This window comes from Boeremia exigua (genome assembly GCF_020726555.1).
Source record: "Boeremia exigua strain MPI-SDFR-AT-0100 chromosome Unknown C7974scaffold_1, whole genome shotgun sequence".
Taxonomy (NCBI): Eukaryota; Fungi; Ascomycota; class Dothideomycetes; order Pleosporales; family Didymellaceae; genus Boeremia; species Boeremia exigua.
The window spans coordinates 971,954-992,316 of NW_025763518.1; the positions used below are offsets into that span (position 1 = coordinate 971,954).

A 20,363-nucleotide genomic window follows, 5' to 3' on the forward strand; every position below is an offset into this window, starting at 1 on the left:
CTAGCAGATCATCACCACATCGACAAATTACATGGTAACTTTATCTCGCGGATCGTTCGCATTCCTTGGGACTTGCCGTGATGAAGACGGCAACTTGAAGAGATGGTCGAGATTAGGGGCTGCAATAGGAGGACTATTTGGTATAAAGACAGCTTGCTTACCACGAGAGAAGACCATCGGCATCTACTACAACTCCAGTCACTCATTTCAACCACACTCATTACTCTACTGTCCATATACCCATAATGAGGATTTCTACTATCATCTCGAGCTCTTTGCTCTCCATTGCCGTCTCTGGCGCCCCTGTCGACCTCCCCAAGCTTCCAATCAATCTTCCCAGTCTGGGTGTGCTGCCTACCGAAGTGGAAACTCTTCCTGGCAAAGTCCCCACCGAGTTCGTTGCTACGCTCCCATCCGGACTTCCTGCTGGCGTCCCTGCTATGCCGAAAGAAACGTCCGATAACATGGAGTTGCCCGTCGTCAACCTCCCTGTCAGACGTGCTGACCTTCCCGTTGTGAATGGTGTCGTCGAGAGCGTCAAAATTCCCAACCTTGTCTCACTCCCTACCCTTCCCAAGGCACCGATCTCCAACGTCAACCTCCCTGTCAAGCGTGCCGACGCGCCGATCGTTGATGGTGTTCTCAAGGATGCCACTCTCATCGGCGATGTCGATCCAGAAGTAATCCTTCCTCTTCCTGTCAGCACTCTTCCTGTCAAGACCGGCCTTATCAAAAAGGCTGCTGATCACATCATCAACGCGCCTATCAACGCGCCTATCAACGCGCTTATCAACGCGCCTATCAACGTTGATGTCGATGATCTTGTCGAGGTCGACCTTGCTACTGTCGCAGTACCCACTGTCCCTGCAGTCAGCGTTCCTGTGGTTCCAGCTATTCCCCAGACCGACCTCGCATCTCGCGACATCAGCCAGTCCCTCCCTGTTGTTGGCGGCGCTGATGTTCCCCTCGATGCTGGCAAAATTCAGGTCGGCACTGTCGACAAGTATGTGGATGGCCTCGTTAAGGGCATCAAGGTCGAGAGTCTTCCCAAGGTCACTCGCGAGATTGAGCAGAGCCTCCCTGTCGTCGGAGGTGTTAATGTACCTCTCGATGCCGGCAAGATTCAGGTCGGCACTGTCGATAAGGATATCAACAAGGTCATTGAGGGCATTGCTCTCAAGGACGAGCCTGTTCTAGATGTCGTCAAGAACACCACTGTCAAAGACCTGCCTGATCTTGGCCGCCGCGATGTTAAGCAGACCTTGCCTGTTGTCGGAGCTGTTGATGTGCCTCTCGATGCCGGTGAAATCCAGGTTGGCACTCTTGACACATATGTTACGGATGTTGTTAAAGGCACCAAAACTGGCCTCTAAATGGGTCGGTGATTGCACAGATTCAAACAACAAGTCGCCGTGGTAGCCGGTGATAGATAAATAGATAGCGTACCTAGTCAACCTTGAACTCTGGAACTTACCTTGACTTTCAAAAACCGTGATCGTATCTTAAAAGTGCCTTCACTCCGATATCTTTCGTTTGGAAAAGTGGGTTGGCTGTTAGCCAATTGAGCGGGATCCCCACGTTCACAGCAACATTTCCGAGCAAGCAAGGCGTCTTCTGGCGTGGGACCACAGCTTGTGCTCGTGCGGTGACGTGGTATTGACCAATCATATTGCTGAATGCTGCAATACGAACGGAGGTTAGAGCGCCATTTAGCGCGGGACTAGCACCGCCCTTGTCACTGATTGGGAGGCCTTAGCTCTAGACCACCGATACAAGAGTGCGCGAGGCAGCACATCTGTGCTTTGTATACGAAAGCAAGTTAGATCTTTAAATTGGCCCTGTGACGGCCTCCGACCATGCCTACCGTTGCAGCGAGACCCCGGACCGAAGGTGTTCGGAAACGACGCACTCACGCGAAGTCGAAGAAAGGATGTGGTAACTGTAAGTTGCGGAGGGTCAAAGTAAGTGGAGGTCGCAAAAAGTGGATAGAAACCTGATGGGCTGACCGCATAGTGCGATGAGACTCAACCATCCTGCAGAAAGTGCATGCTCTATAGCGTTGCTTGCGACTATTCTGAACGAACAAGCTTCTTGGATCTTGATGCGCAAGGGTCTTTTCAGGTGCAATTAGAGCCGACCGCTTTTTACAAGCCACCGAGTTCCAATATCGAATTGTCCGAACAGAGTCGAGATGACAGAAACGAACCATGGACTTCACCGCTTCTCACCATGACCGTCAGTCCAACCCTGACCACTATCATTGACGAAGCGCTCCAATGCAACACGCCGGATCTCGGCTGGACGAACAAATCCTGGCATTTTAGTCACAACCAACTACAAGTCCTGTTGAGGTTCCGAAATAGAACCGCATTGACCATAGGAAACATTCAGATGGCTCGCGTGTATCGCGATCTTGTATGCCACCTCGCGTGCAAGGTACGTTCGGGTTAATCTATGGCTACCGATACTGCTAAGACTGCCTCAGCACTCCTTTCTGATGCATATGCTACTCAGCGTGACTATGATGCATGATGCGCATCTTGCGGACCCGACAGCAGGCAACACTAAAACAGCTAGTAGTCAGACCGCACTCGAACATTGGAACACGGCTTCAAAACTTTTCAATAGCATCCTTTCGCAGCCGATCCCACCGTCATATCGCGACGCTATCTGGGCCACTGGAGTGTTCTTAGGCGCAGCGTCCTTTTGGTCAATTGGCTCTACCAACCCATACGATGTATGGCCTCTGAAACCGGTAGAATCCGACGACCTTTCATGGCTAAGGATTGGCGAGGGCAAGAAACACCTCTGGCGACTTGCTCAACCTTCGAGGTCAGATAGCATTTTCTCTAGCATCGTCAAAGACAATAGCTGTGTTTCCGTACCAGAGTGGGCAGCTGTCGACACCAGTCTCAATATGGAGCCGCATATCAGTTCTCGCGTCTGGGAGATATTCGGAATGACAAGTCTCCTGAGCGAACCCAAAAGCGTCTACTATCATCCAATCCTCGCCTTGTCAAAATGTCCAGCTATCAAGCTGACGCAGGAAAACGCAATGAAGTTCCTCTACGTCATGGCAGTCATTACACCGGAATTCCTCGAGCTGTTGGAGATGAAAGATATGAAAGCCGTCTTCATCATGGGATGGTGGTACAGTCTACTGACAACCGGTAACTTGTGGTGGATGAGCCGAAGAGCAAAAATAGAAGGTCAGGCAATTCGTATCTGGCTGAGAAGACAGAAAGATGGCGCAGAACTTGCAGGTCTGTTGGACGAGATCGAAAGTCTTTCTAGGAAAGAAGAAGAGACCACGAAGTGGTTCTTTGAGCCCTGAACATGCACGGTCGTTTTGACCACTGCCCTTCACAGCTTTCGCCAAATAAATCCATGATAAGCATGCACAGGTGCAATAAGTCGGCTACATGTGCACCTGCATACACGCGTCTATGCAGTTGAGTGGAAATGGGGTACTCATGTCGATGAGGCTGAGCGTCTGTAGCTGAGAGCCGAAATACCTGGCTCCCAGACACTGCCACTTGAACGACAGTACGGTACCCTGAAAGACCAATGGTCAAGATTCATCCAAGCTCTTGCGACGCATGCCACAACAGTCATGGTGTTGAATTTCACGGGCTTTGATTACACTGCGATCAATCAATCAGCCTGGGTCTGGTAGAAGCCTCCCCAAGTAATGACATCCCGGACTTCTCGTTCACTCTCAGTATCCGATATCGAGGAATGGGAAAGCCAGGTTGTAAATCCAGACCCCATCGAAATACAGTGTTTGGTGTACACTTGCGGGCCTTTCGACTAGGGACGACAGACTGATGCGCATCCTGTTATTTCCGAGACCTAGACGAGTCGAGTCGACTTTGAAGTCAACGATCACAGAAGCAGCCCCTAGTGTTGCGAACATCAAATCCGCAGAAGTCTCGAATTTGATGAGAGTCTTTGCACATGTAGCGTTCTCACTGTCGGCACTTAGGTCTGATCAGGGATTTAGAGAATGCATTTCATTACTTTCATCACTTTACGATGCAGAGAAACGGAGTGCGTTTACTCCAGGCTCTCATGTTCATGGAACACCAAAGCACGCACTTCAATACTCTCCCTGCCCTCTTTCTCTTCCGTGCCGGGGACATGGAACGCAGTGTGCGGCACGCGCCTCGCGCGTCCATCTTTCTTGGAGTCGAAACACTTGATGAGAATGACCTCCTCTGGGGTAAGATTTGACTTGTAGAACCACCTAACACAATGCTTTAGTCGTTGTATCTGGTAGCACTATTCAGTGAGAACTTACTGATGAGCAGGATCGTGCTTCACTGCATACGTCTCTCCCCTTCGAGTCGGATAGATCAATTCAGTGACGACCAAAGAATCATCCGAGACGCTGCTAGCTTCGGCAACTGCAAGAGGATCACGCTGAACGGTCTTGATAGGTCGCCATACGTTGATGATCTGCACTCGGGACTGAAGGAGCTTGTCTGCGTCATCAGGTAGATGAAAGGGCACGCGCGAGAGTGCAGCATCGTAAGACTGGTCAATATGAACTCGCTGTACAGGTCCACGGAGCTGACGGCTAGTCGACGCGTCACCTGGCTGCTGGCGACGGATGGTGTGGTCGAAGATGTGGATGCGTGTTGCACCCGTGCTATCATGAGTAAGTACTTACTTGCCTGAGATAAGAGGGGCACTTCTGTCTACATACGCGTCTTTCAAAAGCTGTTCAATTTCTTTGTAGTACTGATCCTTGATTTGCTCGTCGTTGACGAAGTCTTTCTCAACACTCGGGTGTTTGTAGAATTGGAACCCATTCGAGTCGAGGGAGTATTCGCTTTCACGACCCCGCACATCCTTGACCACTACAGGATGAGACTCGAAGGGACGATCATAAGTTTCTGGACGATCGACGTAGGTAGGGTGAGGCGGCGAGCCGTCTTCGTTTGGCTTGTGGTAGTTCAGAGCTGTATGTACATCCTGTGGGCCACTTGGCTTTGTTTCTTTCGCGGATAGGAAAGTCTGCGGGGTATAACTAGGGGCTGGTGTTGGTGTTGAGACTGCGGCGGTAGCCATGTTGGATTTTCTGTATCAGAGTGTGATGGTTCTTAGTTGTGTCGATGCCATCGACGTCTTATACCTACTGATTAGTACAATGTAAGACAGCCGATATGTCAGCTTGAGACTGCCCCGCAAGCACGTCATATAATCAGACGACCGAGTGATCGGATTTGAAATGCGATACCGAGGAACGAATGCAAGGTCCGTTTCAGTTGTTGCATTCTGACGTTGCCGTTTAATCTGACGGGAACCTTGAAGCTGACAAACACCGCAAGTTCGGTGGAACGATTCAAAGACGTGATACCTGCATTCTTGCGCAACCGTATCTAGGAAGTTGTGCAAGTTCTGAAAACGATAATGTGCAAGTTTACACCATGGACCAACTGCCTCCCGAGAACTAATTTACATGGCGACATGGATGAGTTGTGTGATGGTTGTACCATCGTCCAACACACTAGTCTTTTCCTCGACCCGATAGCCTCCCAATATCGGAATGAGTTTAAGCCACATATACCAGTACAAGAAGCCAAAAAGGATCCTGTGTGGAGAGTTAGTTTCTATCCATCCAGCCGTCTGCAAGAGACTACTCACACGCTGGTACCGACAACAGCATAAGTCGCGTACCAGATACCAGTGTTCTTTCTATGCTCGGGTGGAAAGAACGGAGCCGCGAGGAGTACAAGGCATAAAGCAATGCGCAACACTATGGCTATGTTCCACGCCCTAAAGGGTCGCTTCAGGTCGGGTCTTGAGTAGCGAAGCCAAAGTAGGCCTGCGGAAGTTGCCAATGCAAAAATTTGACCCGGATAGCCTTCTACTTCGAGAATGAAAGAGTACACTTCACCGGAAGGCGGAAGTGCAATGACTAATAAAGATGGTATGTAGTGAACGATCAGACCACCGAGAGGAGCATTGAATGGCTTTGATGAAGCAAGGATTTCTGGAAATGGTAGAAACCCTTGTCTCGCAATTTCTTGATTCAGTCGGGCCTAGCAGATGTCAGTCATGTGTAAATCAAAAGATATAAAGCACCCTACCAGTGCGAAAGTAACAACCATGACGTTGCCAACTCCCGACAGAGCAACCGCGAGTGGTAGTATGACCTTGCCTATCGTGGGGCCGAACAATTTCTCGAAGAACAATGCTGCAATAAGCTCCTTGCTTGCTTTGATCTCGTCCAAAGGGATAACGATGAAGTATGCAATGTTGACCAAAGAATACAATACACATGCAGTAACAAGAGCAGTGATAGAAACCGACTTGAGTGTTCGAACAGGGTTGCGGACTTCATTGAGAACATTGCTGACGTTGTTGAGTCCAGCATAAGAATAGAACACTTTGAAGAGAGATGTGGAGATTGTGCCCCAACTCCACTCAGTGTCTTTCCATACATCTGATCCTGTGGGAAAGTGGCTTCGTCGCCCGTCCAGGCCTTGTGGTTTGAAGATGACAACAAACAATCCTGAAAAGACCATGAATACAACTAAGCCAACTTTAATCCAGCCCAGGAAGTTTTGGATTGCAATGCCTGTCTTTCGGAAGCATCCGTGTACGATGGTGATTGCAGTGAGCAGTCCCACAGCCAGGCTTTTACGCAAGAAATCAGTCGCCTCGATGTCGAACGCGTATAATGTATACTGCGCGAATATGATGCAGTTGCTGGCTGTAAAGCCAAGTAAGACCGCCTGGATGGCCATGAGTGTGCTAGCCAGGTAGCGAGGCTTTCGATACGTGAACTCCAGGTATACTTTGTCGCCTCCAGATCGGGGTAGCATGCACCCGTATTCGAGGGCAACGGCAAGCCCGCAGGCCGCGATGACTGCCCCGAGTACCCACAGTGAGAGGCTGAGTCCGACACTTCCCACAGCCTTCACGATTACACCGGGTGTTGCAAAGATACCGCTGCCTATGACGCGTGATATGACGAGGATGTATGCACTGGACCAAGTGATGGTTCGCCCAAGGGTCGAGGTTTCCGGCAGTACGTCGTCTTCAATGGAACGCGACGGCTGCGTTGATTTTCCATCGTCGCTGTTAATGTATGTGTTCGTACTGTCGGTTTGTGAATGGGAAGAAGCAAGTAGTGGCTCGGTTTCGCTGGAAGCCATGGTGGTTCACGTAGCGTCTGCCACAGCAGTCCTGGATGCTCCCGAGTGATGCATTTTGACAAAGCGTGCGGCGAAGGAATGCATCAATTGTCAGCAAACACTGCCATCATCGGATCGCTGTATGTCGCAGTCACGGCGTGTTGATAAGGTGTGACACCTGTTCCATAGACGACGCGTTGATTGGTGGACGGTGGTCTTGTGTGACAGCACGCCATATCCATAATGATTGACGAAGCAGAGCACACCAAAATATCGGGTGCCTCGGCTATGAGAAGCTGAGAAGAGCGCACCTCGTTGATGATCGACCCAAGCACCTTCAATCAGGAGGTAGGTGCAAATGCCGCTGACATGATAATAATCTCGTTTGCTCTACTACTCGCCAGGATGTACAGCACAACTTGTGGCGCGGCTAGCAAACAAAAGTCCTATTAGAAGTTCATGGCTGAAATAAATATAAGCATGATAGAGGTTTCGGAAGAATCGCAGAGTCGTCGAAATTCTTGAAGTGGTAATACTCCTTCTGTCTCACCAACATTGTCCTCTTGTTCTTATTCTTGTTCTTGTTCTTGTTCTTGTTCCAGGTCCACACTTTGCCCCTGCTTCATGTGTATTGGCATACTCAAAGGAGTAACGCGGAGGTGGATGTTGCAAGATCGTGTCTTGATGTAATGTTATGTGCAGACACTGTTGACACATCCTTACAGATGAGCGTGATGATCGTCGGAGGCTCGATGAAGGAAGGTGGGGTGGCTAGCGCGTCTGGTCTGTCTTGGCAAACGCGTCCAAGTATCTTCTTTCGGTTCTCGACAAAACGCAGCCCACAAGCCATGAGCGTCAACGACACGACGCGGGACTTCCATCACCCGTACGAGCCTTATGGCATCCAGAAACAGTTTATGAGTGCGGTGTATGATTGTCTAGAGGATGGTAAAGTCGGTATCTTTGAATCACCGACGGGAACAGGCAAATCTTTGAGTTTGATTTGCGGATCACTGACGTGGTTGCGTGAACACAAACGCCGCACTTTTGAAGATGGCTTCCAGATCGAATCGGCACATAATGATGACCCACCCTGGATGCTTGAGCATGCCCGCAACCAACGAAAGCAGGAAGCCTTTCGGCGTCGGGAGGAGCTCAATGAAAGGCTAGCAAAGGTTAAAGCCAAAGAGGAACGCGCCAAAGAACGCGCCGCAGTAACAAACCACACTCAGAAACGACGAAAGGTCGGCTCTGATGATGCTAATAATGGGGATCTCGAGACACAATTCGCGTTGGACGACTACGAGTCTGACCAAGACACCGCTGGCAATGCGAGACATAGCGGATTTGGCAATTCCGGTCTCTCTGCAGAGACACAAGCGTTGATGGACACGCTAGGATATGCTTCCAGCGCGACAAAGGCCGAAGACGGAGAGATGCCAGACGAGATAAAGATATTCTTCTGCTCGCGAACACATTCGCAATTGACACAGTTTTCAAGCGAATTATCCAGGGTCAAGTTACCTCCTGCTATAACGATGGACCAAGGTCCCAATGGCAACAGCACTGACGAAACTATGGAGGATGTGAAACATCTGACCCTTGGTTCGAGAAAAAACCTTTGTATCAATCCTAAAGTCAGTCGACTAGGCAATGCAACAGCGATCAACGAACGGTGTCTCGAGTTGCAGCAGGCTACGTCAAACGACTCCAGATGCTTTGCCATGCCCACGAAGGATAGCGAAGTGTCGTTGATCGAGTTTCGTGACAACGCGCTTGCGAAGATCAGGGATATCGAGGACTTGGGAACCCTTGGTAAGCAGTTGGGCGTCTGCCCTTATTACGCTTCTCGGCCAGTCATCAAATTTTGTGAGGTACGTGTCTCTGGGGAGATTACGGTATCGAATCCACTAACATCTCAGATTGTTACTTTACCGTATCCATTACTTCTGCAAAGATCCGCTCGTGAGGCGCTGGGTCTTTCACTGAAGGATCACATTGTCATCATCGATGAAGCGCATAACTTAATGGACGCTATAGCCGGGATCTATTCCGCTTCAGTAACCCTGTCTCAAGTGCAGCAAGCTCGAGTTCAGCTTACAGTGTATCTACAAAGGTTCAGAAATCGCCTGAAGGGTAAGAATCGTGTGTATGTTGCGCAGATCATCCGCATTCTTGATTCAATCATCGTGTATCTGCAGTCGCTAAGTACAACTTCAAAAGCGAGCGACGGTTTGGCCGACATGGGCTCCATCATGTCTGGTAAAGGCGTCGACCAAATAAACATCTTCAAGCTCAACTTATACCTTCAAGAGAGCAAGTTGGCGCGAAAAGTCGATGGCTACACGGCGTATACAGAAGAGAATGGCCAGGAACCGTCAAGCTCAAATCGAAAAGACGAGCCAACCAAAACTCCGCGACACACCGTGCCAGTGCTCATGCATGTACAGACTTTCCTTTTGTCGTTGATGAATCCTTCAGCGGAGGGCCGGTTCTTCTACTCGAAAGAAGATGGAGGCGAGCTAAGCTTGCGGTACCTGCTTCTGGATCCTACATATCATTTCCAAGACATTGTAGAAGATGCAAGAGCTGTAGTACTTGCTGGTGGAACAATGTCACCTGTAGGTTACTGTGACCGAAACATGTTCTCAATACTAATGTGATCTAGATGAGCGACTACGAGCATCATCTTCTTCCATATCTTCCTTCCGAGAAGATACAGACATTGTCATGTGGCCATGTCATACCACCATTCAACCTACTAGCAGCACCGATTACAAAGGCCTTCAACGGCCTGGAGTTCGATTTTACATTTGAGAGTCGCAACAAAGACAGTACTGTATGTTTTTTGCAGAGTCATCTCATCCCAACATTGGCTGACTATATACAAAGATCATCAATCTTGGAAATACAATTCTAAGAATAGCTGGACACGTTCCTGACGGGCTAGTCGTCTTCTTCCCGAGTTACGCCTACTTGGACACCTGCATTGCGTTGTGGAAGCGTCCTTCCACTCAGCACCAGAAGTCAACATTTTGGGAGCAGCTCACGCAAAAAAAGCCTATCTTTCTGGAGCAGCGGAGTGATCAACAGTCTGGTAGCAAATCCAATGAATCAAAAGAGGCAGCTGTAGACTCCGTTTTGACTTCGTACAGTGCAGCTGTCGCATCAGGCAACGGGCGGGGTGCACTGCTTTTTGCCGTTATCGGCGGGACACTTTCAGAAGGTATCAACTTCAGTGATGCTCTGGGTCGTGGTGTTATTGTCGTTGGCTTGCCTTTTCCCAACCCACATTCAGCCGAGTGGAAAGCCAAGCTGCAATACATCACGTCAAAGGAGAACGCACGAGGAGGAAACGGAAAGGCTGCAGCAAGGGATTTTTACGAGAATGCCTGCATGCGTGCCGTCAATCAGTGCGTGGGTCGTGCGATTCGACACAAAGGCGACTACGCTGCTATCATGATGCTGGACAAGAGATATAGTGGTGAGCGCATTCAGAGCAAGCTACCGAAATGGATCAGAGGAAGCTTGACCCCAGTGCTCGGTGTGCAGGACATGGAGAAGGCACTCGACAAGTTCTTTGCCGTAAAACGGTGACCATGCTACTTCATGTGTGGGTACAGTTCAGATGTTACTTCCTAATGATGGAGTTGCGAACTCGACTGCGGTGGAGGCAGTCTTCTTGTCAGCCAGAAATGGGACGCAGACCAAGATTCTTTTGACTAACAGTGTCTATTTCGACCGAATATCAGAGGCTGTCGAGGAGTGTGACGTACAAGTGCTAATGATGAGTGATATGTAGAAAAGCGCAACAACAGTTATATTCTGGCACACCCTAAATCTGAACCAACCTAGCAGTTCAACACATTACTTCATGCTTTCGGTGACACAGCGTGCACAACGCCCCATGAAAAACAGCCCAGAGCAAGCGCATCAACAGTACACATCCGAATCCTATGATACCCAACCCACTCCCTGACCCAGTCTACCGCCTTATCCCCTCCCTCCCTCCGCGTAGCAGCAAGTCCAATCAATGCGCGCACACTCCTTCCCACCAGCGGCACAAACGCATAATGCGCAACTGCAGCCCCAAGACCCGCCTGGTAGAACCCCTTGCTCTCCCCCAGCCCCTCACTAAATACGAGATTCAAGCACGCCGAGACAACCGTGAGTGAATTAAGCGCAACGACACTAACCACGCCGGTGTTGAAGAAGTTTGTAAACCATTCTGGGACGACCATTTGCTTTGCGTCCGCGAGCTCGGCGTCGGAAGGCGGCGGTGCGCCGGTTGCGAGACCCTCGGATGCTGTGTTGACGCCGCGGAGGAGGCGGCTTAGTCTAGAGTCTACGGGGGCGGGTACGAGGAATGAGGTGTTGGTCAGCCATTCCATGTATGCGTGTGTCAGGCTTGCGGTGCTGCCGAGCAGCGGCGCGATGCGCAGCGCTGTGAGGGCTGGGGATCCGAGGGTGAGCGTGAGGCCGAGGAAGGTTGATGTTGCCATGGTCAGGGGTTCGAAGTATGTCTCTGGCTTAGGAGGCTTGAAGGAGTTGCGGTTGTGATATATTAGCAAGTGTCATGTGATGATGGTGTGAGGCTGGTGGTGGCCTAAAGCGTAAGCATCGGATCGAATCGGACCGTGTTAGAAGTGTTGGAATCATTCGATGCCAGCTAGAACGATACCTAGGTAGTCCTTTGGTGTCTTCGATTTTAAAGTCATGCAGCTTATCAGTGATGTAGATAGCAATAGGTTGCTTTGAAATAAGGTTGGCCCTAGGGCTTTATTCTGATGCTTGGTTTATGATACAATGCAAAATGACGCGGCTTTTACTCTTCACATGCATCGCCCTCTGCAGCCTCAGCTTCGCCCCCATCAAGAGCCTCTTCCCTCATACCACCGTCGTCGCACTCATGGATAATCTTCCGCCACCCGAGTTCCTCGCCCTTGTCCTTCACGTACTCGATAGTCGGGAAGTAGTGTTCGTTCTTTTTCATTGTCGCAACCCAAGGTACGTTGTCAAATGTCATGACCTTTAGTCGGAAGTATTCGTTGTCCTTAATCTCTTTGACGGCTTCGAGGAACGAGTCTAGGTCTGGAGTGGGTTTGTTGTTGACATGGGTTAAGAAATTCGTTGGTGCGAGGCCTTTGTGTCATTAGTATACGGTCAAACAGAGGACAAGACACTGATACGTACCATACATGTACGCCGGCGACCCACGGGCGCGAGACGAGATGTAGACATCTGAATGCACCTTGCTGATCTGCTGCCTGACGGCCTGGTGAGGACGGTGGAACGTAGCGCCGCAGAAGCTGACGAGGCGATCTGTCTCGAGGTCTTCAGTGGGGACGGTTAAGACCTTGATAGACATCTCGTTGCGCTTGCGCACCACGACAGCATCGAGGAACTCATTGGTGTACATGACATCGAGATCGGGGCTCCGTGTGACGAGCTTGCCATTGAGTGTGAGGACGACATCGCCCTCCTGGAGACCATCGCCGTGACCAGAGTCGACCTTGCGCACCATGAAGAGCTGGTGTCGCTCTGGATCCGCGTGTTCTGTCTTCTCAATCCACTCTTCTGATACACCCATGACGCGTGCCTGGCTCATCTGAACAGTCTGGAACTCGACATTGAGGATGCGCAGTTTGGGGGTCTTGCCGCCTCTGATTTCGTTGAGGACGGGGAGTAGGTTGGGTGTCGCGAGACCTAGATGGTACTCAACGTCCTTACCGCTGTGCGATGTCCGCTCACCAAGATAGGAGAGCCAGAGAGCCTGCACTGTACCGTCTTCGGCAATCAAAACACCTGAGCCACTGTGGGAGGCTTGGTTGGTGTCTACTGTGATGGCATCAAAGTTTGTCGCGCGGTAACGAGGTGTGATGGCGCTGGCAGGAATTGCAACGGTGGTGATGTCTGTTACAACAGTCTTTGTTACAACAGGGCGGAAATTCTGGTTCATGCCGAAGAAGATGGTCTCGTCACCCTTCTTGATGAACTCCGTGGAGAACTTGGGCGTCTTGACTGAGGCTTGCACCAACGAGGGATCATACTTGACAATAGCGTAGTTTTGCAATGGGTGCATGAATACAACCTTGGCGTCAATGAAGATACTGTCCGCGATGATCAATGAGATGTCGCAAAGATCGTACGGCAGAATCGCCCGCGAGACAAGGACAAGGCCCTGCTCGGCATCAACTACAATACCATAGCCTTGCTTGTTCATCTTGGGGAAACCATCAAGCTTGATTGGCATAGATACATGTACTCGAACAAGACTGCGAACGATGTCGACTGCTTCAGGGTACTGCGAGTTCATCTTGACGAAATTGGCGCGGCGCGGCACTGGCGGGATCGCAGGAACAGGATCAGCTAGCGGCTTGAAGTCCCACAGCCCTGTGGCATCATTGCGCGTAGCGATCCTGATCTTTGCGTGCCAGTGTCTGTCGATGGCTGTGATACTTGTGTTAACAGTATGCAGATCACGAAGATGCTTATACATGATGACGACGCGCTTGCGATCGGGGATCTTGCGCATGACTTCGATGAAAGCGTCGAGGTTTGGCGTGGGTTGGTTGTCCACTTCTTGGATCAACCACCCCGATGCGTAGCCATCGGCGAATCGGAATGAGCCAGCGGCTTCGCACACGTAGACACCTGCATCCTTGAGTGAGATGGCATATAGGCGAGCTTGCTGGTAGGACAGGTCGTGGAATGAGGCGCCAGCCACTGATACGAATCTGTCTGGGGTGATGGCGTGTAGATCACCAACGTTCAGATCGACGTTCATGTTCTCGCCGGCGCGCTGGATCGTAATCGAAATTTGCTTGTCGACATTGTCGTCTAGAATCGCATCTAGACGAACGAATTGGGTGAGGAGCTGGCCGTTCACATGCGTCAGAAGATCGCCCTCTTCAACCTTGCCAGAGGCAGGCCCTTGCGGAAGCACGACCTCGGCAACAAGCATGCCCGTCTCCTTGGGGAATTGGGTACGGACGGCCTCCTCCACGTCTGCCGACAGGCCCAGTCTTCTGCACTCATCGAATGGCTTCAGTATCCACTGTGTCTGTATGGTGCCTCGAGATACGGCATTGCCCTGGCGAACGAGCTCGAGCGCGCGCAGTGGACGATCGAGTGGTAGGAAGTAGTCGGTAGCGGCGCCGTCTGACCGGCCACCAGCCTGCAGTGCGACAGCATAGCCGTCCCTGTTCACAACAGGACTGCCAGAACTTCCACCACTTGCAGCGGCAGCAGCTTGGATATAGTTCGTGTTGAAATCGGAGTAGCCCTCGCCGTACTCAGGCGCATTGCGGTCCAGTCGACTAATGACACCGGACAAGATACTGAGTTTCTCTCCAGCATCGTTACCCACTACGCGAATCTCCACTCCAACCTTGGCGAGGTCTGGTTTCAGTTGTAGCGCGGTGAGGGGCATGTACTTGATCTTGGAGGGATCGAAGCGCAGGATACCGAAGTCGTGCACGGGATCGCGGTAGACGGGATAGACGTCGCATTCCTCGTGATTGTCAAAAATGCAGTATCCGATGAACGGTCCGGCGCCGACAACGTGCTGAGCATATCAGTATAAGGCCCGCTGCAAGGAAAGGTGATTGCTATACCCTGTTCGTCATGATGTAGCCTTTCTCAGCATCCACGACGAACCCAGTCGCCTCTGAGGCGATGGCTGGGTCTGTATCGAACGAGCACGTCTGGCAGAAGTGGATCGACACGACGCTTTTCACAACGCCCTCGATCGTCTTCTGCCACTCAGCCGTATCGTGCACCGCGCCAGCAACAGGTAGAACGGGCATCGAGTCGATGCTGACGTCACTGCGCGCATCGTCTACGTCCATCTCTGGTGTGGGCGACGTCGTGACTCCGTTGCGAATGTGCGCATCTGTCTCGGCCTTGATTTGTTTCAACGGGCGCTCGGCGCTGGGGGTGGGCGGCTGCTTGCGCTTGCTGTGCGCGCCATTTTGTTCCATGGGTGTGGATGTGTATAGTCGATTGGAGACAGTGTAGGTGCGATAAAAGAATGAGGAAGTACAAGGAAGGCGGGTGATCGCTCGGCTGGAGAAATAGGTCGCGGTGAAGGACGGCGGCGTGGGCGACGCGAAACTTCTTTTCCAAGCTGAGGTGACAGTGAGCCGGCTAAGCATGCCCAGATACCACTATCACACGTTTGCTACTTCCTGACGAAGCACAGAATACACACGCGCACAGAAATGTATTGAGGCTAACACACGGGAGTCAGTCTGCGGTCGCAATGTTAAAGAGGCAGCATCATCGTTGCCAAGGGATGCAGGGCACAGGTCGCTTGGTGAACGGATCTGCAACCAGCATCGCCACCGCCGACGTTCTCCGCAGCACATCGTTATCATCATCAACATCGTCGAACGTGGATCCACCCCAATGCTAATTATTGTGATCGCAACTGCCCTTACGAATGATCCTGATTTTGCAGTCCCAAACTCGTCCGCTACTTGATTGGATATCACAATCTAGACTTGCGGCTGCTCCAATTGATACACATGACGTGGTCCAGTCGCATCGGGCATCACACTATGCGTCACAAGGATGATCATGCTTGCTTAGAGATCGTGTCCATTTCGAGGTGTCCATAATGAGCTGCCAACGATAAAAGACTGGAGCACGTGATTGAGAGAGACAAGGAGCACATGCGCAACTCTGTCTGATCCGCAAGACCATGGTTGCACGCTCCACCACTGAAGAGACAGCCAGACGCTGCTTCACGTCACCATCGACAATTGATGCCGAACCTACTAGCCTTCTGCTTCAACCCCGCCATCATCGTCTTCGTCCTTGACAGTAGCCTCGCTCTTCTTCTTCCGCGGAGTGGCCTTCTTCTTCGGCGACGCATCTCCATCTCCTCCCAGCTCCGCCTTTCTTTTGCGTGGTGTGCTCTTGGCTGCTGCCTCACCCTCAGCTGGCGGCGCAGTGACAGGTAGACCGGCCTTGATGTTGTCGATATCGTCCTTGAGCTTCTCCTTAAGCTTCTTGACGATCTTGCGGCACGCGTTGACCGTGCGACCGCCCGGAACAGGGGCTTGCTATCTGTTTGTCAGTTTCAGAAAAAAGAGTAGCGGTATTGGATACTGACCGAGACCTTGGACTCGATAGGAGCCTCGAGAGCGTGCTCGGCAATGACGATGAGGTACGCCATCTGTGCAGGGTTAGTAAGAGCAAGGATTGAGGAGTAGATGACAGACTCGCTCGGTGTCTGTCCAAGCTGAGGCGCCTTGGCCTGTAGTCTTGGGCTCGACGTCGGACATTGCTGATTTCGTCTTTGCGGATGGCGGGTAGTCGAGGATTGGTCAAAGGATACGAGTAAAAGAGACGTGGGAAGACTGTGCTGCAAGACTAGTTCGATCTACGCACGGAAGCCACCTTCACCTCGACTCTGGGAAGACCATGTGGCCCCGCATCATGGTGATACGTGGTGAACGAGGTGAGGTGAACGGCGCAGACTGATACTGACTCGTGTGCAGTCCAGTGTTGACTACGTAATATTACCTAGGTGTTCATGTTTACATGACTTGCTGATCAAGGTTGGGCGTGCGGCCTTTTATTCGATCGTATCTTGTCGCACGTGATGTTTCGGCTACCAACGTCTCATAACTTCAACAGATCGGGCGAGCTTCTGAGAATGTTCCCGTGGCAAGTGAAGTGAATAAAGATGGTCGATCCAGATGCAGAGAAGAGTTGGATGCTGCAAAGCGCGTAGGCCACCGACCGCCACCCGAACCAACAGAGATATCTTAAAAGCACCTGAGAGTATGAACACTTACTGCATACAGAACAACAGTTCCAGAGTGATATTTCAGAATCAAACAGACCCTTTTCGACACGTCTGCGTATCGAACATCCATTCTATCATCGAAACAGCATGGCAGCCATGGCCAGATGTGAAAACTACTAATGCACTGCGGGGGCTGCCTCTTACGCGCACATACTGTTACTTTAACAAAGAAATGAACATCACCGGCGAATATCCTGGAATTGGTCAGGACAGAGTCCTTGAGATACTATTGTGGCAGAAGCTTCATAATGTTTAATATGGAGATGTGCCTCCACAGTTCATTTTCAGCATCGACCGTAGCATCACGGACTTATACGGGGCCGACGACTACCTGCACTTCTAATACCAGAGGTGTGCAAAATGACACCAAAATTTATTCGCGTCACCCATGACTGCTATTGGTGTACAATGCAAGTCTAGCAGCAGTGTAGGCACAGCATATATCAACGGGGTGCGTTCTAGGTACTCCAACTTCGCGCGCACTGATACACCTATCAGCGTCCAGCCTAATCGTTGCACATACCGTTTCGGGGTAGAGTCAGCCACTATCGCAGTCCCAGGCCACACCGAGGATGAATAGCTATCTACACTCTTTACGTCAGTCACTGCACCGCTGCCCTTCTACGCTGCATATACCAACGATTCGGAAAATTGCAATGCTGAAACTGGTTACTTCTTGCAGCTTTAGTATCTTCAGACATCACAGCTTAAACAAAGTGTACTGAGTGCATATGCTGCTTATGCGATGTAACTTATGTACAATGGCAGGCAAGGCTATACAGCTCGCGGTGGCAGCCGTGTCGCATTTTTCAACCCGAACGTTGCCTCTTTCCTTGCAGGTACGGTGATAAGACCGGAGACAATGGCGGCTGATATTCCTGTGGCACTTTCTTCGATCTGGACGCCGATGCGTGCGTCGCTCTGCATTGTGTATGGCTTTCGAAGGCGATGGAGCGCTATCTTGGATGGACACACACTGTTCAGGCTGCGTGTCGGGCTAAAAGCAAGTCATAGACAGGCGATTCTAGAAACTTCGAGCGCAGCCAATATTGAGGACTGTCACATACTCAACAGCTTGTCAGGCTTTGTTGGTGATATGAGTTCCAGCGACGCTGTGGGAAGGATTGGGCTGGTGACGGACAGCAGTGCTGGTAAGCAAAGACTGTACCAATAACAAAAGCGGATAACGCTTGGTGCCCCAAGTCGAACGCATTAATTATTTTTACCTTCATCAGGCTGACACATTTCGTCGAAGGGCAAGTTTTGGGCTCTTCCATGGGCCGTTCCATCGCTGTCTATGTTTCCACCCGGCCCAACTGTCACCGGTGCATATTGATCGACCAGTCGTATTCGGGTGCGAAACTCTGGGGTACATTCTGAAATACAGAACAAACGAATCATTGGACCGGGTGGCGCACGCTTACCTCCATCGTTCCGAATATGCAGCGAAGCACACAAGGCTGACCAACGGGAGACTCTTACACATCAGGCTGAAGATTTGTCCGACTGCCAACACATCAATGCATGCACTCCTCACGGCGTCGAATAAGTGACAGCTCAGCAGAATTGAGCCTCACTTTGGTATCTGACGGATAAAGGCCGTTGTTCGGCGATATGGAGTCGAATCAGGCAGGAACAAGCCGACATTCACCATGTCGTCCAGCACCAATCCGACTGTAGTTCCAAATAGAGGAAGTCATACCTCTACAAACGCGTCTCAGGATATCGCAGAGCCCAATGAGAGCAATGAATCAGGCAACACCGCCAACCACAATTCGTCAGTCAAACTCATCTCCCAAGTTACACGGCCTTTGCTAACTTTGCATGGGCCAGACCGTATGTCGAATCTAGGATCGTTTCCCTCGACGTAGGGAGTTCTGCAACTCGTTTCTTAGTACACAGCTGGATGCTGCGGAAAAGTGCTCCCCTCTTCGCACTGGCTTCGAATGATCAGCCTGTGTCTTTGCCGAAACTCCACGAAGGGCCAGCGCATACCTTGATCCATCATCTGTACGCGGGAACGTTTGAGAGGAAGATTCGCTACGCGCCTGTTGGAAAATTTAGGCATTCTACTTGCGTCTACTGCGCTGCCGTACAGTATCAGCTGCCCGACCTTGCGGAGCTCTCAAAGGATGAGATCGTTCAGACGGGTCAAGGTTTATCGATCTTCGACATACTCAGAGTTGCCAGAGATCAAACGTTCACCCTGCTCCCCGAAGGCGATGCGTGGTACTCAGAGTACCTCGAAGATGCCATAAAGAAGGCTATGGCGAAAGACCCCGAGCCTTTCCAACGACCAGATTTCATCACCAGAGTCGAAGGCAACAGCCGTCTGCTGCAAATCGTCTGGAAGACTGTTATGAGCAACTATGCTGCGGTCTCAGCTCCGACCACCGCTCTGCAACCTCTTGACAGCGGTGCCGTAACACCGATAGCTGAAAGTATGGCCACTGATAGCGAGGTCCCTACCCAGGATAGTTTGCACCAGCTACCTTCGCCGACTGAATCTGTTGTGAACAGCCCAATTACCTCGAGAGAAGGGGATGACCTGAACGAGACGGATTCTCTTGATCTCGAGTCCAGCGCTTCGAATCTTGAGACCAGCGCATCCACACATCCCAGGGAGAACAATCTCAGCGTATCCAGTGATGTTACTTCAAACGATGACTTCGGTCTCCCAGCCATTGAGCCCACCTTTGGCCAGTCTGAAGTACTAAAGACCGTCGCCGCCCCGCCAGCCAAAGTGAAGAAAGCAGAACACGTGCGAGCCGACTCAGTGGTAGAGGCGGAAGCAGTCGCACCTGACAACAGCTTCGATGACGCGAAGCAAGCAGTTCTCAATGAAACTCCTCCCACCATCGCCAACGGCACTAATGACCCGGTGAAGAAGAGTAAGAAGAAGGCAAAGAAGAAGAATTCGTCAATCACCTTTTAGCAGCTGAAAACTTAGCATATCGTCTTTGTGCAGGTGGCGATTGGTACACGCATGGTTGGCAGATCAGAAGAACAATACACAAGCTAAGGAGGCGCCTGGCGTTCTTCTTTTGACCCTGCATCCTACGTTCGTAGTGACTCGAAGAATGATCCCTTGAAAACCAAGTGCGCTATCTACTGAGCGCACAGCCCAGCACAAGCATGATGCACAATGTCGTGACTCGTGGGGGTCCGGCTTCCTCGATCGATGTGTCCGTGATTATAGGTTGCGTGGTTGGAGCAGATGGCTATCTTGTACGACCGATTCACACCCTGAAGCGGCCCGATTGCGTGTGCATGGTTACGCGTGCAAAAGGTCTCTACTAGGTCCGGATCGAAGAGGATCGTTGCTATAATTCTGTAGAAGAAACACGGTACACGGTGAGTCGCTGATGCTGTAAATGTGTGTACTGTGATGCTGTGACACT

At 51.0% G+C, this 20,363-nt stretch overlaps 9 protein-coding genes across 9 annotated transcripts; 5 read left to right on the forward strand and 4 right to left on the reverse strand.

The window, feature by feature from the left end:
- Positions 1–245: 245 nt before the first annotated feature.
- On the forward strand, positions 246–1,373 carry C7974DRAFT_371023 (uncharacterized protein; the record flags this gene model as incomplete). The annotated part of the gene is made up of 1 exon (XM_046139995.1): positions 246–1,373. The coding sequence occupies one exon, from the start codon at positions 246–248 to the stop codon at positions 1,371–1,373; it is 1,128 nt and encodes a 375-aa protein (XP_046002577.1).
- Positions 1,374–1,764: 391 nt separating this feature from the next.
- On the forward strand, positions 1,765–3,581 carry C7974DRAFT_7347 (uncharacterized protein). The gene is made up of 3 exons (XM_046147173.1): positions 1,765–1,961; positions 2,014–2,436; positions 2,486–3,581. The coding sequence occupies exons 1-3, from the start codon at positions 1,857–1,859 to the stop codon at positions 3,332–3,334; spliced, it is 1,377 nt and encodes a 458-aa protein (XP_046002578.1). The 5' UTR covers positions 1,765–1,856; the 3' UTR covers positions 3,335–3,581.
- Positions 3,582–4,056: 475 nt separating this feature from the next.
- Positions 4,057–7,166, reverse strand: C7974DRAFT_429827 (amino acid permease-domain-containing protein; the record flags this gene model as incomplete). Its single annotated transcript, XM_046144661.1, has 6 exons — positions 4,057–4,246; positions 4,301–4,651; positions 4,709–4,898; positions 5,499–5,596; positions 5,650–6,047; positions 6,096–7,166. 6 exons carry the CDS (start codon positions 7,164–7,166, stop codon positions 4,057–4,059), a joined length of 2,298 nt encoding a protein of 765 aa, XP_046002579.1.
- An 827-nt stretch (positions 7,167–7,993) lies between these two features.
- On the forward strand, positions 7,994–10,742 carry C7974DRAFT_429829 (helicase C-terminal domain-containing protein; the record flags this gene model as incomplete). Its single annotated transcript, XM_046144662.1, has 4 exons — positions 7,994–9,019; positions 9,068–9,766; positions 9,814–9,984; positions 10,038–10,742. 4 exons carry the CDS (start codon positions 7,994–7,996, stop codon positions 10,740–10,742), a joined length of 2,601 nt encoding a protein of 866 aa, XP_046002580.1.
- A 138-nt stretch (positions 10,743–10,880) lies between these two features.
- On the reverse strand, positions 10,881–11,889 carry C7974DRAFT_7261 (uncharacterized protein). Its single transcript, XM_046147153.1, has one exon. The coding sequence runs from the start codon at positions 11,645–11,647 to the stop codon at positions 11,018–11,020; it is 630 nt and encodes a 209-aa protein (XP_046002581.1). The 5' UTR covers positions 11,648–11,889; the 3' UTR covers positions 10,881–11,017.
- Positions 11,888–15,547, reverse strand: C7974DRAFT_382305 (nuclear serine protease-like protein HtrA2/Nma111). The gene is made up of 3 exons (XM_046140664.1): positions 14,762–15,547; positions 12,339–14,712; positions 11,888–12,287 (listed from the first exon to the last, which is right to left on the reverse strand). The coding sequence occupies exons 1-3, from the start codon at positions 15,299–15,301 to the stop codon at positions 11,971–11,973; spliced, it is 3,231 nt and encodes a 1,076-aa protein (XP_046002582.1). The 5' UTR covers positions 15,302–15,547; the 3' UTR covers positions 11,888–11,970.
- C7974DRAFT_382311 (uncharacterized protein) lies at positions 15,540–16,722 on the reverse strand. Its single transcript, XM_046140665.1, has 3 exons — positions 16,373–16,722; positions 16,264–16,326; positions 15,540–16,213 (listed from the first exon to the last, which is right to left on the reverse strand). The coding sequence occupies exons 1-3, from the start codon at positions 16,433–16,435 to the stop codon at positions 15,926–15,928; spliced, it is 414 nt and encodes a 137-aa protein (XP_046002583.1). The 5' UTR covers positions 16,436–16,722; the 3' UTR covers positions 15,540–15,925.
- Positions 16,723–17,183: 461 nt separating this feature from the next.
- On the forward strand, positions 17,184–18,114 carry C7974DRAFT_382313 (uncharacterized protein). The gene has a single exon (XM_046140666.1). It carries the CDS (start codon positions 17,351–17,353, stop codon positions 17,540–17,542), a length of 192 nt encoding a protein of 63 aa, XP_046002584.1. The 5' UTR covers positions 17,184–17,350; the 3' UTR covers positions 17,543–18,114.
- A 493-nt stretch (positions 18,115–18,607) lies between these two features.
- C7974DRAFT_7415 (uncharacterized protein) lies at positions 18,608–19,997 on the forward strand. The gene is made up of 2 exons (XM_046147187.1): positions 18,608–18,743; positions 18,796–19,997. The coding sequence occupies exons 1-2, from the start codon at positions 18,700–18,702 to the stop codon at positions 19,895–19,897; spliced, it is 1,146 nt and encodes a 381-aa protein (XP_046002585.1). The 5' UTR covers positions 18,608–18,699; the 3' UTR covers positions 19,898–19,997.
- The last annotated feature ends 366 nt before the right edge of the window (positions 19,998–20,363 follow it).

Bases quoted from the DNA above. Each gene is read 5' to 3' on its own strand.
- C7974DRAFT_7347 (XM_046147173.1), top strand. From the start codon at position 1,857: ATGCCTACCGTTGCAGCGAGACCCCGGACCGAAGGTGTTCGGAAACGA. The intron at 1,962-2,013 runs GTAAGTGGAGGT...CTGACCGCATAG, and splicing joins GTAAGTTGCGGAGGGTCAAA to TGCGATGAGACTCAACCATC. The intron at 2,437-2,485 runs GTACGTTCGGGT...AGACTGCCTCAG, and splicing joins TATGCCACCTCGCGTGCAAG to CACTCCTTTCTGATGCATAT.
- C7974DRAFT_7261 (XM_046147153.1), bottom strand. From the start codon at position 11,647: ATGGCAACATCAACCTTCCTCGGCCTCACGCTCACCCTCGGATCCCCA.
- C7974DRAFT_382305 (XM_046140664.1), bottom strand. From the start codon at position 15,301: ATGCTTAGCCGGCTCACTGTCACCTCAGCTTGGAAAAGAAGTTTCGCG. The intron at 14,713-14,761 runs GTATAGCAATCA...TGATATGCTCAG, and splicing joins GCTACATCATGACGAACAGG to CACGTTGTCGGCGCCGGACC. The intron at 12,288-12,338 runs GTACGTATCAGT...AATGACACAAAG, and splicing joins GTCGCCGGCGTACATGTATG to GCCTCGCACCAACGAATTTC.
- C7974DRAFT_382311 (XM_046140665.1), bottom strand. From the start codon at position 16,435: ATGTCCGACGTCGAGCCCAAGACTACAGGCCAAGGCGCCTCAGCTTGG. The intron at 16,327-16,372 runs GTCTGTCATCTA...AACCCTGCACAG, and splicing joins CTTGGACAGACACCGAGCGA to ATGGCGTACCTCATCGTCAT. The intron at 16,214-16,263 runs GTCAGTATCCAA...ACAAACAGATAG, and splicing joins CTATCGAGTCCAAGGTCTCG to CAAGCCCCTGTTCCGGGCGG.
- C7974DRAFT_382313 (XM_046140666.1), top strand. From the start codon at position 17,351: ATGACTGCTATTGGTGTACAATGCAAGTCTAGCAGCAGTGTAGGCACA.
- C7974DRAFT_7415 (XM_046147187.1), top strand. From the start codon at position 18,700: ATGAGAGCAATGAATCAGGCAACACCGCCAACCACAATTCGTCA. The intron at 18,744-18,795 runs GTCAAACTCATC...TGCATGGGCCAG, and splicing joins CCGCCAACCACAATTCGTCA to ACCGTATGTCGAATCTAGGA.